Source organism: Podarcis cretensis (genome assembly GCF_951804945.1).
Source record: "Podarcis cretensis genome assembly, chromosome: 7".
Classification (NCBI taxonomy): Eukaryota; Metazoa; Chordata; class Lepidosauria; order Squamata; family Lacertidae; genus Podarcis; species Podarcis cretensis.
The window spans coordinates 17,287,051-17,304,990 of NC_137176.1; the positions used below are offsets into that span (position 1 = coordinate 17,287,051).

The 17,940-nt window shown below is 46.4% G+C and overlaps 1 protein-coding gene across 6 annotated transcripts in view; it reads right to left on the bottom strand.

The window, feature by feature from the left end:
* The window catches only part of CDH18 (cadherin 18), a 639,311-nt gene that overhangs the window by 44,880 nt on the left and 576,491 nt on the right, over nucleotides 1-17,940 (bottom strand). For all 6 annotated transcript variants that reach the window (XM_079984961.1, XM_079984957.1, XM_079984956.1 and 3 more), the window contains 2 exons: nucleotides 15,188-15,375; nucleotides 4,076-4,329 (listed from right to left, as the gene is read on the bottom strand). In XM_079984961.1, the coding sequence (XP_079841087.1) occupies nucleotides 4,076-4,329; nucleotides 15,188-15,375 (442 nt within the window). The remainder of the gene's footprint in view (nucleotides 1-4,075; nucleotides 4,330-15,187; nucleotides 15,376-17,940) is intronic.

Genomic DNA, 17,940 nt, shown 5'->3' on the forward strand with positions numbered 1-17,940 from the left:
TTGAGGATCAGAGCCCTGCCTGGACTGGAGAAGGAAAGTTGGACAGATCCCTTCATGCAGGGATTTACTGACTTTCGGGATTTGGACTTGGGTCATGAGGAGATTGGAGCTGTGGGGGCCTTTGGATTGGGAGGAATTTTGAAACCTGTCCTGAAATACCTTATGGATTTTAGATTTAACCATGGAGATTTGGTTGACCTGTCGAGAAGGAATAAAAGCATTGCTAGGCTGGAACTTCCCCGAGATCTGCTCTTCAGTATTAAAGGAAGGAAAATAAGAACAAGATCAGTAGAAGACAAAGCAAAGTGCATTTATAAATATGAAGGACCTGCAGAAGGGACTTGGAAAAGAGTTAAGAGCTTCGGACAGAAGATCACCAGGTTGATGGACTATTTGGAATTGACAAATGACTGGCAGTATCCGAGACCAGGGAGAAGAGATGGTGGAAGAAGATTGGAAAAAGTTTAAAGTTTATTTTCAGAAATAGAAATATTGTAAAATTACTGAGTGTTAGAAAAATGTTGGAATGAAATCTTATGGCTTTAGTAGAAATGTTATAAGGAGTTAAGCATAAATAAGCATTATAGTATTAATGGAAAATAAGGGTAAAAATAAGTTAAGATATTTATATGACAGAAAATAGAGAAAGATGGAAAGGAATTGCTAAAACAATTAATAGAAGAGGAATACAAAAAGGGAGGTGAGAGGAGGTCGATGAAACAAGGGTATGAAAGATAGACTACTGAAATGGTATGATGTATGTTTTAAAATTGTTTTTGTTTTGTTTTGTTTAGGTTAATGTTGTGTTTTGTATTGTTTATATATTGTATTGTATTGTTTTTTCCCTTTCTTGTTGTTTTTTTTCTTTTTTTCTTTTTTCCTTTTTTCTTTTCTTTCTTTTTTGTAAGTTTTAAAAGTAATAAATATTATTTTAAATATTGGCTATGTTGTAACTTGACAATAGATAAAAGCGGGGTACTGTTAGACAGCAAATATTTCTGACTTTCAGTGTGTGAAAATGTGTCTTAGAATCTTAAAAACTGGATCCTGTAAAATTTCATGCTAATCCTTCAGCTATGTTGATAAAACCATATATAGAAGATATGTTTTAATATCTCTCTATCTATCTATCTATCTATCTATCTATCTATCTATCTATCTACACACACAAACACCATTAAAAGTTAGAAACGTATCTAACAATACTTTCCCACACTGTTAAAGAAAACCAGAAAATAATTTCCAACCTTTTCATAATAAAAGGATTAGGTTACTGCAGCATATATCCATTACAGATTTGCATACCTTTTGCTAAAAGGGTTTACTGTAATCTTAGCTTGGTTTGTTTACCCTCCAAATTCGCTTATTTGGAGCGTTTGTTTACCCTCAACATTCAATTGTTTTGAGATAGCTACACAATCTTTATTTTTTTTAAAAGAAAAATCCCTCCCACTTCCCATAGGATCCAGAACAAACAAGCAAACCTACTAGCACACTAAAGACATAATGCTAGGTTTAATCTTTCACCTAAGCCGGAAGAAGCAATGCAATTTTCATTTTAGGGAAAGAAAGTTGATTCAGATTTGGAGACTTAAAACCTTAATCTTAAAACATTTGCATCATTATGCAACTCCATCATAACATCAGTGCAACACTGGCATGATTTCATGGTTTGGGGCTTCAAGCTGATGCCTTGTCTTAAACTCTGTTATTATAAGTTGTGCAGAATGAATCTTTGAATATTGCATATTTGTCTGATTGTTTACAAAAGTCCAAGCTGTTGCACACTACCAACCTACCTTTTTCAACCATTATGCACATGCTCTCCCATTGAAAAAGGGACTGATGGTGGGGAAAAGTGTGGGTTTTGTGGGGAGGCGGAAGCTGCTCTTCTGCAGGACACTTGGGTCATCAGAGACAAGGAATAGTTTTAACTCCCACATCACTAATGCCTCTGGATTCACAAGTTTATGTTCTGTCTCCTCCATATCAGTAAGCAGAGCCATTAACTCATATGGGAGAAAAGTAAAAATTACAGCTGAGACCCCATTACAGTGAAGGAAAACCTTCATATCTATGTCTGGCATTGGGCACATTAAACACAATGTGCCAGTGCTTTGAACATCTTTCTATACATGTGGGATCTTACAATATATATGACCTCTCTCCATTCATCATAATGGCAGGCATTCAGCTTCTCGAGAGCTTTCTTTGTATGCTCCTAATGCCAATAATATTGGACATGGGTGGCGCTGTGGGTTAAACCACAGAGCCTAGGACTTGCCAATCAGAAGGTCGGCAGTTCGAATCCCTGTGACGGGGTGAGCTCCTGTTGCTCGGTCTCTGCTCCTGCCAACCTAGCAGTTTGAAAGCACCTCAAAGTGCAAGTAGATAAATAGGTACCGCTCTGGGGGGAAGGTAAACGGTGTTTCCGTGCACTGCTCTGGTTCGCCAGAAGCGGCTTAGTCATGCTGGCCACATAACCCGGAAGCTGTACGCCGGCTCCCTCGGCCAATAAAGCGAGATGAGCACCGCAACCCCAGAGTCGGTCAGGACTGGACCTAATGGTCGGGGGTCCCTTTACCTTTACCTTTTAATGCCAATAAACCCATCATAAAATGTTTTGCCTAATACTTATAAGTGAACAACTTTACAAATTTTGTGTCACCGCAGTACTCAATAGAAAATCTATTACCATTTAAAAATAAGTATAAAGCGATGCATTATTTAACAGTAAGCAAAATGATGCATTTGGTTTCAGCCCAGGTATATATGCCATATGGAACGGACAAAAATGCCTAGTTCTCCCTTTGTAGGAGTCTATATGAAGAGATGAAGCTGCCTTATAGAATCAAAATTTTGATCCACCTAGCCAAGTACAGTGCAAGTAGATAAATAGGTACTGCTGCGGTGGGAAGGTAAATGGCGTTTCTGTGTGCTCTGGCGTCCATCACAGTGTTCTATTGCACCAGAAGCAATTTGGTTATGCTGGCCACATGACCCAGAAAGCTGTCTGTGGACAAACGCCAGCTCCCTCGGCCTGAAAAATGAGATGAGCACCGCACCCAATGGTCACCTTTGCCTGGACTTAACCATCCAGGGGTCCTTTAACTTTTACCTTTACTCTGACTATGAGTAGTCTAGAAAGGTCCCAAGCAGGTGTCATCCCAATTCCTCCTGAGATGCTTTTAATGTAGGATACCAAAGATTCAGCATGTGCTCTACAAGTAAACTATTATTCCTTTCTCAACTTGATTAGTAGTTTTGATACCAAACATAGCAGCCAACTCCTAGGGGGCTGAGGTCCCTTCGGCCTCCTCCAATAAAATATTTGAGAAGGGGCCAGCCCTCCCAAAGATAATGGGCTTGACATTCAAAAGTTGTTCATGTGCCACATTTTGTGATCGGTTATACGGGGCGGGCCTTACCTGGGCCCTCCAATATTTCATTCAAGTTGGCACCCCTGCTAACAAAGTTGTATCACTCCACAGTGAGTCAGTAGGATTGTAGCCAGCCAGAGGCACTGAGAAACAACAAATAAGTAAAAGCATCTTTGGGGCAATGCCAAGGTTTTCCAAAGTACCATCAACCAATCAACAGCCCCCTCCCCAAAAATAGCCCAATGAAGAGTGATCCTGTTGAGATTTAGCTAGAAAATGAAAGCAAAAAACTGTGGGTGGGTGGGTGAGTTGGAATACAGAAGAGCATGTCTGGCAGGCTGATGCCCTAAATTTTGTTCCAGTTCCCGCTGGTCACTAATATGAAGCAGGTAAGTTGCAACAAGTCTCTGAGTTTCAATAACCCTTTCTATTGTTAGCATATATGTGGGACATTTCAAGGGACATTAATTTTTACCCAACTTTACTTTCTTGAAGAAATTGCAATTATATTTGACCTACCATGCTTCAATAATAAAAATATGTAAGCTCCAACACTTCTCATTTTTAATAAGGGATCAAAGAAGTTTTCCATAGTACAGCTTTATGAAGACTACAAATTTCCCACCTCATGGTTTCCCCACTTCCACCCCATACTATTTGTAGTTAACTGAAGATCTATGAATATACTAGCATACCTTACTACATTGTTTGCGCTGTCTGGGTCTTGCGCTGTAATTGTGCCCACCGCAGTCCCAATCTCGGCGTTTTCGTAAACATCCATGACATAGGAAGGCAAAGTGAACAATGGAGGCTCATCCACGTCCCCAACAATGATCTTCAACATAGTTACATCTTTAAAAGGTCCTAAGTGTGAGAAGCGGAAATCGAGGTGGGTATTTGCTCCTTCTATATTAAGAGTATAGGATTTCTTTTTTTCATAGTTCAGTGGCTGTGGGAAGAAAAGAAATTTCACATTACCACTGTGAGTTTGGGTTTGAGTTATTTCACAAAATGCATTATTTCGCTGCCTTATTTCCACCATCAGAGAGGGGTTTTCCAGCCTCAGAATTGCTTGTGTAATATAGTTTGAACAGACTTGATCACAGCATCCTTTATACTGCTTTAGCTGTAGCACCTTTGTACTGTATTATAGTGGCAGGCTTTGGTAGTGCTGAGTTTAACCCCTCCACTTCCTGTAGCTTGAAACTATGTACTAAGTGCATAATGGCATCTGACTCCTGGAAATAAATGAACACTCTTGAGTTTGCAATGAGATAATCACCTGCACCTGACTCGTGAAAAAGACGTGTGCACGGCCCCCCATATTTTATTTGAATTGGCACCCCTTGCTACAGTGGCAAGGCACAAACTCTTAAAGTGAAACAGTTTTGCAGCAATATCTATTGGACGAATGCAGAATAGATCTGAAATTAAATTGGGCAGATGTAATTAATGGATGCTTAGGCCTGTAAGGCTGCTCGGGTGGCCCAATTACAATGCTTCAGTACAACAATCATGACAATGTGGTTGGGATACCACTAATCATTACGTATTACCTAGTGTGTTAGATTTATATCCTGCCTGATCCCCAAGGCACCAAGAGGCTTATGTACCGTGAAAGGAAACTTGCCTAATTGACAGTGCACAGTCCTGTGAAAGACTGGTCTGTGAAGCTTGCAAACCTTACACTTAATCCTATGGTCCTCAATTATCATTGCACCCATCAACACTCAGATGGGAGTAGGTTGGCTCAGCATTCTCCTATGAAGCAAAAACTGGTAAGGGGTGCTAGGATCCAGTTCCTACAGGATTCTGCATGGGCAAAGTTCAGAAAGATACTGTCAGGGGTTCAGGGAGAGAGGCGCAGAGGAGGGAGGAGACCGAGAGTGAGGGAGAAGGATTCCAGCCTGACGAGGAAGAGGACGACAATGACCCGAGATGGTCCATGAGTCCGTCCAGTGAATCGGAGGATTCCCAAAAGGGAGCCCCCCTGGTCAAGCCAAGGGGAGCCCAAGGGGGAAGCAGTCAGGAGCAGGGGAACGTAGGGGGAACCGCCAGTGGGAGTTGGAGATCGAGACCGGCTTCTCCACCGGAACGGAGTGAAGAGGGTGGAGTTACCAGTGTGTCGGGAGGAACAGAACAAGGAGCAGAGGGGGGAAGGAGATCAGGGCAAGACGTCCTGCCGGAAGAGGCGGAAAGCAGTACCGGGAGCAGTGTGGCTGTTGAAAGGAAGGTCAGGAGCAACGTACGCGCGCCAAGTTCAAATGTGGAGGCGCGCGGAAGTGGGGAGAGCTCTGGGGAGGAGCCTGGTGCTAAAGCACGAAGGAGGGGGCAGCAGGCAGGAGAAGACTCAGCCTCTGGGGAGTCCCGGAAAGAGGGAACACAGGGGGGCAGGAAGACCCTGCGGAAAAGGAAGGAGAGGAAAAGGTGGAGCAGCACAAGCCTCTTAAATTGGTGCAGGGGAGGGACGGATTCAGAGGGGACTTCTAACATCTAAGGGTAACAGATGCGGAGCCACGGACTTTGGATGTAATGACGACAATGATCTTCAATAAAACCTTTTGTATATAACTTGGACTGGACTTTGGTCTCTTGTGAGCTGGGACCCAGGGTGGCTCTGACAGTAAGTCCCCTCCAAAGAACGCAAAAATTTTTTTTTGCAAAGCTCACGAACGGTGACAGCCATGAGTGCGGAGGAGCAGTTGACAGCTCTGCGAACTACAGTTTCCGAACTCACTGCTGCAGTCCTTGCGTCTCAGAAGAAGCATGACGAAATGGAGAAGCGCTGCCAGGACCTGCAAACCAGGTGGGAACGTGCAAGCAGGGAAGGGTTCCCAGGGTCCAGATCAGAAGGGATTGGACTTGGACGGAGGGGGGGCAGACTAGTCACCCACTTCGATGGGAACCTGAAGCACTACCCCAGTTTCAGAGCAGACGTTTTGTATGCATTGCACTTGCTTCGTCATGACTTTAAAGATGAGGAGGAGAAAGTGGGGTTTATTGTTTCTCACTTGCATGGGCCGGCCAGAGACTGGTTGCGCAATTTGTGGCGTGAAGATGGCCCTGCCCGCCGCGATGCAGATGAATTCATTAAAGCAATGGATGCCTGCTTCCAGTCAACTGTAGATGTGGATCTTGCACGCAGGGAAATTTTTGGATTGCGGCAAGGCAAAGCCACTGTGCGTCAGTACCATTCCAGATTTTTTGCTTTACTGACTGCGCTAAGCTGGGAGAAGGATGGTGCACCTGTGAGGGATTTGTTCTGGGAGGGGCTCAGCGGTCCCATTAAGGATGAACTTGCCAGGGGAGACAGACCCCAGACCCTGGAGGAGCTTGTGCAGAGGGCTTTGGCGATTGGGATAAGGCACGAGGGACGTCCTTGGCACACTGAGGAAGAACGTCAGGTGCGTCCACCAGCGAGGACGTCTTCTTTCATCCCCAGGGAGTTCAGTCAGTCACATCCTTCGCCACTGGGAAGGCAGGGGGAGGAGCCCATGGAACTTGGTGGTGCTAAGGCTCAAGCAACAGCCAGAGCCCCAGCTTCCGGTGCAGTAAAGGCACAGCCTCCTAGAGGGACCAGGAAGTGTTACATTTGCGACAGTGCACAGCACATGGCGAAAGAGTGTCCCCAGAGGCTGCAGAAACACACTGCAGCTTTAGCAACTGTTGCAGCAGAAATGATGCAAGCAGAGCAACCTCAGGGAAACGACAGTGCCTGGCTGGAAGCAGAGCTGCTGGGGCTCAGCCAGGCGAATCTGTAGAGCAGTCCCCAGCGCTTTTGCAACGCACAGACCCTTTACCACCCAAGCCAGCGGTGCAGCTCACTGCAACACTTCAGTTGCCGAATGGAACCACCCTGGAAGTCCCCATCACGATTGATTCTGGGAGCAACGCAGATTTTGTGGGGACGCACTTTGTCAAGCAGCATCGCATAGCGCTTCTGCCAGCGACAACACCTCTGAACGTAGTCACGGTGGATGGCAGGAAATTGCTAGGAGGACAAGTTGTGCAACAGACGCCTCCCATGGTGATGAGGATTGGAAATCATCGAGAAGTCATCAGCTTCAATGTCACCCGCCTTTCAGACACGCCTATAGTATTAGGCATGAGTTGGCTGGAGAGACACAGTCCTGCTGTAGCGTGGTACCAACGGCAGATCACCTTTTGCTCATCGTACTGTGCTCAACATTGCATCCAGTCCAGCCAGGAGGAGGGAGCTGAGCAGCAGTTGCAACTTGGCATGGTGCAGGCAGTACCCCGCAAGTACGAGGGGTTCCTGGAGGTTTTCTGCGAGAAGGAAGCTGACCAGTTGCCGCCCCACAGGCCTTATGATTGTGCCATCGACCTGGTGCCAGGGGCGCAGTTGCCGACTGCAAAGCTGTATTCCATGTCTGAGGACGAGATGCAAGAACTCAGGGAGTTCATAGAGCACAATTTGAAGCGCGGATTCATCCGAGAATCGAAAGCGGTGGGGGGCAGTCCTGTTTTCTTTGTAAAGAAGAAGGACACGCCCCAAAAAAGACTCATTGTGGACTATCGATTCATAAACAGTAAGACCAAACCCAAGGCCTTCCCCATGCCCAAGATAGATGATCTCCTGGCAACCGTAAGGAAGGGGAAGATCTTCACCAAATTGGATCTGCGTGGAGCGTATAACCTCATACGCATCCGGGAGGGCGATGAGTGGAAGACGGCCATGTTCACGCCTCTGGGCACGTACGAATACAGAGTGATGCCATTTGGTCTCCAAAATGGATCTCACGTCTTTCAAGCATTTATGCATCACGTGCTAGCGGGACTTCTCTACAAGAAATGCGTGTGTTTCCTCGACGACATCCTGATCTTTTCGGAAACGGAGGAGGCCCATGAGAAGGACGTAAAGGAAGTCCTGCAGAGACTACGGGAGAACAAGCTCTACGCCAAGTTAGAGAAGTGCCAGTTTGATGTGACGGACGTGGATTTCCTAGGCTACAAGCTGTCCGACAAGGGGCTGGCCATGGACAGCGCCAAGGTCCGCGCGGTGTTGGACTGGAAGAGCCCTCGCAATCGGAAGGAAGTCCAAAGATTCATCGGCTTCGCCAACTTCTACCGCAAATTCATCAGAGGTTTTGCAAAGGAGACGGCAGCGATCACGGACACTCTCAGTTCCAAGAAAAAGAGGTTCGTGTGGACGGAACAGGCGGAGCGCTCTTTTCAGAAGCTTAAAAGCCTTTTCGCCTCCGAGGAGCAGCTGCTGCACGTGAATCCAGGCAAGCCCATACGAGTAGAGACCGACGCGTCAGACAGAGCGGTTGGAGCCGTACTCCTGCAAGAAGATCCACATGGAAACTGGAGACCCGGTGCCTTTTACTCCAGAAAGCTCAGCAAAGCGGAGCAAAACTACACCATATGGGACAGGGAGCTGTTAGCCATTCACGCAGCGTTCAAAGCGTGGCGACATTTCCTCATTGGAGCCAAGCACACAGTGCAGGTCCGCACGGATCACAAGAATTTAGAGTATTGGCGCACGGCGAAACTCCAGAGCCAAAGACACATGCGCTGGGCAGAGTTCTTCGCGGATTTCGACTTCAGGATAGAGTACGTCCCAGGGGACTCCAACGTTATAGCCGATGCGCTCTCCAGGAAACCGCAATATCTTGAGGAAGCGGCGCCAATAGCAGCCAGGCACATTTTTGCACCGCAGGCGTGGGCGTGCGCTGCCATCGCTGTCGACCTGGACGCAGTGCGACGCGCGTTGCAGGTAGATCAGTTTGCACAATCCAAAATAGAGGAGCTGCGTAGGGGTTCGCTGAGAGACGATGAGTTCCAGTTACGCGACGGACTGTTAACTCACAAGGGTGCCCTCTACGTGCCGAGCGACGAGCTCCGAGCAAAGGTTCTGCAGCAGTTGCACGACGCTCCCAGTGCGGGCCATTTCGGCAGGGAGAAGACAATAGAACTGGTGGCCAGGGACTTTTGGTGGCCCCAGATGCGAGGAGAAGTAGCGGAGTACGTCGCCAGATGTGACACTTGTCAGAGGTCCAAGCCAGTACACCAGAAGCCGGCGGGCTTGCTGGAACCACTGGAAACACCACAGCAACCGTGGGAGAGGGTGGCGCTGGACTTCGTCACTGACCTGCCCAGTTCCAGAGGCAAGACGGCGGTACTGGTGGTGGTGGACTTGTTCACCAAGATGGCGCACTTCATTCCCTGCGCGAAGGTGGCGACGGCGGAACAGACCGCCAAGCTCTTCATCGACCACGTGTTCCGGGCGCATGGGCTGCCGCGGGCCATCCTGTCCGACAGGGGGCGCCAGTTTATTTCCAATTTTTGGCAGAAGCTCCTAGGTATCCTGCGCGTCAAGATCAACCTAGCGTCGGCAAGACATCCACAAACCAACGGCCAGGCCGAGAGGGTCAACGCGATCATGCAGCAGTACCTGAGATGTTATGCAAATCAGCGACCCACAGCTTGGGTGGACTACCTACCGATGGCGGAGTTTGCCTACAACAACACGAAGCATGCGTCGACGGGGGTGACGCCGTTCTTCGCGAACAATGGACGTCATCCCAGGACCTTCCCGGGGTTCGTAGCACCAAGAGAGGGGGAGCCGCAAGAGGCCGACCAGTTCGCTGCAGAACTACAAGAGGTGCACGAGGAGCTGCGGAGACATTTGGAGCTAGCCAAACAAGCATATAAGGTGCAGGCAGACAAAGGCAGAAGAGTGGGAGAGGACATCCAGGTGGGGGACTGGGTGTGGTTAGCGGCCCAGGCGATGCCAACCAAGTCGTTGGCCAAGAAGAAGCTAGGGCACAGGCAGCTAGGACCATACCAGGTGGAGGCTAAGATCAACCCCGTGGCTTTTCGACTGGCCCTCCCCGAAGGTTCCAGAGTCCACCCGGTTTTTCATAGGTCGGTGCTCACTCCCTACAAGGCCCCGCACAGGTTTCAGGAGTCTGAAACAGTACCGCAGCCACGCACAGAGTCACCTAGGAGGGAGGGATCGCCTAGGGTCGAACCACTCAACGAGGTCACAGAGATCCTGGACTCGAGATGGGGGGAAGAGGGAATAGAATACTTTCTAGTCAGAGAGGGTGCACCAGTCAGTGCCAGTGGGTGGGTGCCGGACTACGCTTTAGACGAACCTCTTTTAAAGGACGAGTTCCATGCCCTTTTCCCACATAGACCCATGCCAGCCGAGTACTTCGATGACTGGCTCTTTACCCCCACATGTTCAGGCAGCACTTTCCACGGCTTTTCTTCAGCCGAGGAAAGAACGCCGAACTCAAACTCGCCCAGGGGATCGTGTTCGGGGGTGGACACAGAGCCCTCTTATTGGTGGGATGAGCAACCAGAGGAAGCCTGGCGCAAGAAATGGCTGAAGGGGCCTTGGTCGGCAGCACCAGACGAAGTAGCAATGGAAGAGGGAACTGCGAACATTTTGGGTGAAGAACCCGAATTCGAACACACGTACACCGAGCTGCCAGCAGAGGTCATGGACGTAGCCGAACTGTATCCTGCATCTACCTCCGAGGAGCTGCAGTTCCCACAACCCGCACCCGATGGGGAGGAGGGGGGAAGGGGGGGCTTCGAGGGGGGGATGGATGTCAGGGGTTCAGGGAGAGAGGCGCAGAGGAGGGAGGAGACCGAGAGTGAGGGAGAAGGATTCCAGCCTGACGAGGAAGAGGACGACAATGACCCGAGATGGTCCATGAGTCCGTCCAGTGAATCGGAGGATTCCCAAAAGGGAGCCCCCCTGGTCAAGCCAAGGGGAGCCCAAGGGGGAAGCAGTCAGGAGCAGGGGAACGTAGGGGGAACCGCCAGTGGGAGTTGGAGATCGAGACCGGCTTCTCCACCGGAACGGAGTGAAGAGGGTGGAGTTACCAGTGTGTCGGGAGGAACAGAACAAGGAGCAGAGGGGGGAAGGAGATCAGGGCAAGACGTCCTGCCGGAAGAGGCGGAAAGCAGTACCGGGAGCAGTGTGGCTGTTGAAAGGAAGGTCAGGAGCAACGTACGCGCGCCAAGTTCAAATGTGGAGGCGCGCGGAAGTGGGGAGAGCTCTGGGGAGGAGCCTGGTGCTAAAGCACGAAGGAGGGGGCAGCAGGCAGGAGAAGACTCAGCCTCTGGGGAGTCCCGGAAAGAGGGAACACAGGGGGGCAGGAAGACCCTGCGGAAAAGGAAGGAGAGGAAAAGGTGGAGCAGCACAAGCCTCTTAAATTGGTGCAGGGGAGGGACGGATTCAGAGGGGACTTCTAACATCTAAGGGTAACAGATGCGGAGCCACGGACTTTGGATGTAATGACGACAATGATCTTCAATAAAACCTTTTGTATATAACTTGGACTGGACTTTGGTCTCTTGTGAGCTGGGACCCAGGGTGGCTCTGACAGATACCTTTGTAGCAAAGGAGTGGCCTCTTTCTGCATCTATGGGGTGGAACAGGTGCAGAACCCTTGTGCTCCACCATCATTCCTGACATCTAGAGCATGCTTGCCTGCTGGTTGCTGCTGGGGAATTTACCTTGGCTGGTGGTACTGAGGGGCAGTCTTCCAGAAAAAGAGGGAAAATGTGAATAGGCCAATCAGAGGTCCCGCTTGGAGGGTGGTGCTTCGCTGGCTGCCCAGGCATTGGCTGTTGCCCTGCCCAGCCTGGCAGTGAGGCTTAAAAGGCTGGCTGCGTGTGGCTTCCACAGTGCGGTTGGCTGAAGAGCAAAACCTTCCTACCCACTTATTTTTATCATTCTGTTTCCATTTCAGGCCAATTCTTACCATGCTTCTAAAATCTATATTCATTTTCAGGTTCTGCTTAGTGTCATTTTCCCTTTAAAAAGGTAAAGGTACCCCTGCCCGTACGGGCCAGTCTTGACAGACTCTGGGGTTGTGCGCCCATCTCACTTAAGAGGCCAGGGGCCAGCGCTGTCCGGAGACACTTCCGGGTCACGTGGCCAGCGTGACATCGCTGCTCTGGCCAGAGCCAGAGCCAGAGCCGCACACGGAAACGCCGTTTACCTTCCCGCTGGTAAGCGGTCCCTATTTATCTACTTGCACCCGGAGGTGCTTTCGAACTGCTAGGTTGGCAGGCGCTGGGACCGAGCAGCGGGAGCGCACCCCACCGCAGGGATTCGAACCGCCGACCTTTCGATCGGCAAGCCCTAGGCGCTGAGGCTTTAACCCACAGCGCCACCTGCGTCCCCTCCATTTTCCCTTTAGCTAGGTCTTATTGGTTTAACCAAAGGGGGTTTTTTGTACCTCCTGACCTTGAAATGGTTGCTAACGGTTGCCATATTTGAAGCCAGGAAGGAATTTACCTGTAAACAAATGTTTTGCCTTTCCCATAGTAAAATGTCACAAATGTTTAAGGCATTGGGTGGAATCCTAGTCTACAAGCATGGGATGAAGTGGTATATTACCCAATATTGTATCAGTTGTTTATTCAGGGTACCCTGTTAGAGGGGACCCCGTGGAAGTCCCTGTCCAAAAACCAAGCATAGGGCAGATGGACCCATACTAGGTGGTGAACTGCACTGTAAAATTCAGAGAAGTATAGATTTTGAAGGATGGTTGTTTTTGTTTTGTTTTGTTAATGTACTGTCTTGACAAGTGCAGGTGAGTTAAGTTCACTTTTAAATGCAAAAGGGGATTAAATTTCTCCCCATTCCTAGTTCTTGTTTTCAGCAGTGAGCAACACTTGCCCTAATTTACTAGACGGTTACTCGATGAGTAATAGCAATGGTTTCTTGCCATTGATAGGAAGGAACAAATATAAAACTTGGGTCAGCCTTTCGAGATCATGAGATCTTTCAGAGGTTTCTATAGTTTCCCACCAGCTTTATCAACGGGATCAACATTTATAATACATTGAGGCCCAAGTGGTTCAGTTTATGTAGTGCTGTTTCTTAATATTGGCATATTTTACGGGATACCCTTTGACGCTGTTCAAAAGATGGCTAAGAGAGGCCAGTGCTTATATAGTCCTTTTATTCTAGCTAGTCTGTGGAATGGCACTGAATTTGGTGCATGCAGAATAATAAAACATCAAGGAGGAATATGCATGCTAATAGATTTCTCTGTATCATGCATTTCCATGATTGTTTCGATATACCAGTAAGTGGTATACAGGAGGGTGGGGTTGTTTTTGCAGTGGGGTGAGGGAAGGTTAGTCTAAATATTTTTTTTTTTTTTTTTTGCCAATTATGAAGCACTTTTCTGAAGTGCTTATTTTCAGCAGCCCAAGTATAATATTAGCCCAGCACTGCCACATGCCCTTTTGTACTGAAGACTACAATCCTATATATGCTCACCTGAGAGCAAGTACCATTGAACTCAACAGGGCATACTTTTGAGCACACGCACGCACACACATGCACAGGATTGAGCTGCCAGTCATTTGCCTCACCTGATATTTCGTGTGGCAATACAAAAACGGTCTCTTGGTGTTTGTGCCACGAGGACAAAATGTGGAGTAGGGAAATGGACATTTCCCACTTCTGATAATGTAAGACCAAAGGCAGCATTCACCCTTTGAAGAATGGTCTGCATTTAGCACAGCACCAGTACTTTATCATGTCCTCCTTACACAGCTAAAAAACAGGTCCATTGCATCTTTAAAGATCACGACCCTCCTGAGATTCTGAAGCCATGGCCACTTTCATATTGTATACCAGAAGGTACACTTTTGTCCACTGTTGTGTTAAAGACTGCATGGTTATGACAACAAAGTAGGTCACACTCAGCACAAGCTGTTAGGAAGTCTTGAATCCTGCTAAAAGACCTTCTCTGAGACACCTGAGTTGATTATTTCCGACATAACCCCCTGTACACATACATGCTTCCATAGCATTAACACACATTTATTAAAGCAGCTTGCTGCTTAGCCAATGATAACATAGGAATGTCTGATTCCTTCCCATTTCAGGTTCACTGCTGTTCAGTCAGAAGTCCATTCCATTCTGATTTGTATACTTTTAAAAAAAAACAACAAAAAAAACGTTATTACCGTATTTTTCTGTGTATAAGATGCCCTATGTATAAGACACCCCCTATTTGGGGGGACTCCAAATAAAGAAAACACCCCCTCATCACTACCCATGTATAAGAGGAGACCCAATTTTAAACCTTTTTGTTTTGTTTTGTTTAAAAACCTAGTCTTATACACGGGAAAATATGGTAATTATTATTTTTTCAATACTTGGTAGAGATATGACATCCAATATCATAAACTGAGACAGAATGCATAATGTCAGGTAAATAAAGGTGATGTCATTATCAACCAGTGACCAGAAATGCTTAGGAATCACATCTGACCACAAGGGTCTTTTGCAAAAGCAGAGGAAGTCATCTACCATCTTGTTTATTAATATAAACAATGAAGAGGTTATCACATAATGAAGAAAGATTTCCACGTTTTTGAATCCCCTAACTTGTTGCTTGCACTCCATTGATTTTTGTGTGCTTCTTTGTATGCACCTTTCAATATAAAGTACATATTTTTTTGGTGAATCTTCTGATAAAATACGTATTTTGTATGAATATATTGTGCACTGAAACCACAGAAGTTGGAAAGCAAAAGAAACACGTGTGTAGATAAAAGTGCTTTCAAGAATAAAAGCACTTGGGAGGCAAATCACAGTCCTTACAAACATTTGCTTTCTCTATTTAAAAATGTAGCTTCACCCGAGCCCCTCTTCCTACACTTGGAGACAGCTCTGAGCTTAAACGCATGGAACTATTGCTGTCACTTCCAGTTTGGCCCTAAGGCTGTGTGCCATGACAGCCCTAAGAGAATTTCATGTCTATCACGTGTGAGCCTTTTCTAAAGGCTTTGCTTACCTTCTTCAAGGAAATAATCCCTTCTCGTGTTTCTTTGTCAGTTGATATGGAAAACACTCCGGAGCCATCCCCGTTTATGACCGTGTATTTCATGTCTGCATTTGACCCCATGTCCGCATCATTAGCCTTGATCTTGCCTACTGCAGAACCAACTTGTGCCGACTCAGGAACATACAGCTGATAATGTTCTGGAAAATATATTCAGGCATCATTTCTAGCAATTCTGCTGCAATAACACTTCAAATTCTCAAACATCTCTTCTAAACGGGAAACATGATCGCCGAGTTTAGTGCAAATGCACCAAATATTATTTCACTAAACTGTGGTGCCTAGCTATGAAAGCTTTTCCTCACAGAATGAAAAGCACTGCTCTCTGACAGGAATAAAGTATTAAGAATATTAAAAAGAACTCTGCTAGATTAAATCATCAGTGCATAGCATTCTGAATGGGAAACTCAAGATACAGAGCATGAAGGCAAAAGCACACTCCTGTTGTTCGTTCTCTGAAATTGATATTCACAGATCCAACAGCTATTGACAATCCATTGATCTATCTAAAGTCATCTAAAATATTAGCCATCACCACATCTTGTAGCAGTGAATTCCACTGGTTCATTATGTACTGTGTGAAAAAGTGCTTTCTTTAGTCTGTTCTGAAATGCTAATCAATTGGGTTTTAAGAAAGTGCTAGGTTAAGTAATTTAAAACACAGCAAACAAAATTTTAAATCAACATAAAGCATCTAAGATCTAATCTTTTGTTTCACTGAATTGCTTGACATTCAGAGCTGTAGCAGCATGTATATCTTTCAGCCGCAAGAGAAAAATATAACACTTTTGTGCTCTCTTCATTCTCTCTTCCCAAATGGCCAAGGAAACAAGGGCTGTAAATTTCCCCGAGTTAAAAGCTAAGCAATTTTAAAAGCCTGGAGTGAATTCTCCTCCTCCCACAATGATGTGTCTTGCAATTGTGAGAAACTTTTACTATTCAAAACTTTATAGCACTCAGCCAAACCAGATTATATCTCAGATGAACATTCATGCACCCCACCAGCCGACCTTAATGTAAAAAGAAATAAAAGCTTATCCAGAGCCATGGGGCTGGGAAAGGTGCAATTATGGCTACTATGGCTTTTGCAATGTAGCTGAGATAACACTTTTCACTTCACTTATGCTATCTTGAGAAAATGAGGAGGGGGCAGTGCTCTGATGGTGTTTCCTGCTTGGCAGGGGGTTGGACTCGATGGCCCTTGTGGTCTCTTCCAACTCTATGATTCTATGATTCTATGAAATACTGCAAAAAGAATAGGAGAGGAATGAATCTTAGGAAAACCTACCGGTATATATTATTAGCAGCAAAAAAGGTTGTGCTCATCTCTCTCTCTCTCTCTCTCTCTCTCTCTCTCTCTCTCTCTCACACACACACACACACACACACACACACACACACACACCATACCATATTTTTCCCTCTACAAGACACACTTTTTCCCTCCTAAAAAGTAAGGGGAAATGTGTGTGCGTCTTATGGAGCGAATGCAGGCTGCGCAGCTAAGCCTCCGCAGGGCAGCAGGGAGCCTTCATCCCGCTGCCCTGCGGAAGCTTCGCACAGCTATCCCTGGCTTTTGCGGGAGGTGGGGGAAGGGACAGAGCCGCACGCTCTGTCCCTTACCCCCACCTCCCGCAAGAGCCGTGCTCCCTTTAAAGGGCTTGCTCCAAAGTAAATGGGTACAAGATTAAACCAGTTATGTATATAGTATATGCTCAGCAATTTGTTTTCTCCCCAAAAAGGGACCATAAACTAGGTGTGTCTTATCATCTGGTGCGTCTTATAGAGCAAAAATACGGTATATGTGATGTATAACAGAATACTCTCTTTGCTACTCTTTGTGGAAAACCACCATAACTGTCCTTTCTCAGAGACTACAGTTCTATGCATATGTATTTGGTGCAAAACTCCTAGAATACACTGCAATTTACAATCAGCCATGCATAGTATAAAACCATGAGTTTCATTATATGTTATGTCATTTTTAGCACCTCCATTTTTAGCGGATTTTCATAAACAAAATTAGATTAATGGTAATGTAGTCTTTGATTACATTTTCGAGGTTACCAGCATGAGTCTGACCAAGCTGCGGGGGGGAGTGGAGGACAGGAGTGCCTGGCGTGCTCTGGTCCATGGGGTCACGAAGAGTCGGACACGACTAAACAACAACAAAGTCTTTGACAGTCTTAATGACCTTTTCCTCCCACAGTTTGGTAAAAGATATAGGATGGGCTATGTGCAGAATACTATATCTACAATATCTATCTGTATATGTGTCCCTCTCTATATGTAAGCAAAATATCAACTGGGTTAAAATAAATGGCAACTCTACATTTCAGCCAAGCTTCTCTGATAAAGGACACACAGACCAGATATGAAACCTACTCCTACTTTATGAAGTAGGAACAGTTCAAATATCTCAATAAAATATTGGACACAGTGTGAGATAAAGACAAAGCAACATGAAAAATCAACAAAAGAAGAAATCATTTATAACCGTTTTTGCAATAATAAAATCTTATTCATACCTGGGCAGGCTTACCTAAACATATTTTGGACTGTTATGTTACTCTCCTATAAAGGCTGTATGGGTTAGTCATCTACAGTTTATTCCAGTTCAATACCAGATTAAAAAAATGTTTCTGGTTATGGGGGAGTTCTATTTCCGGATTGAATTATTTACATGTAGGGCAAATCTGTTTATC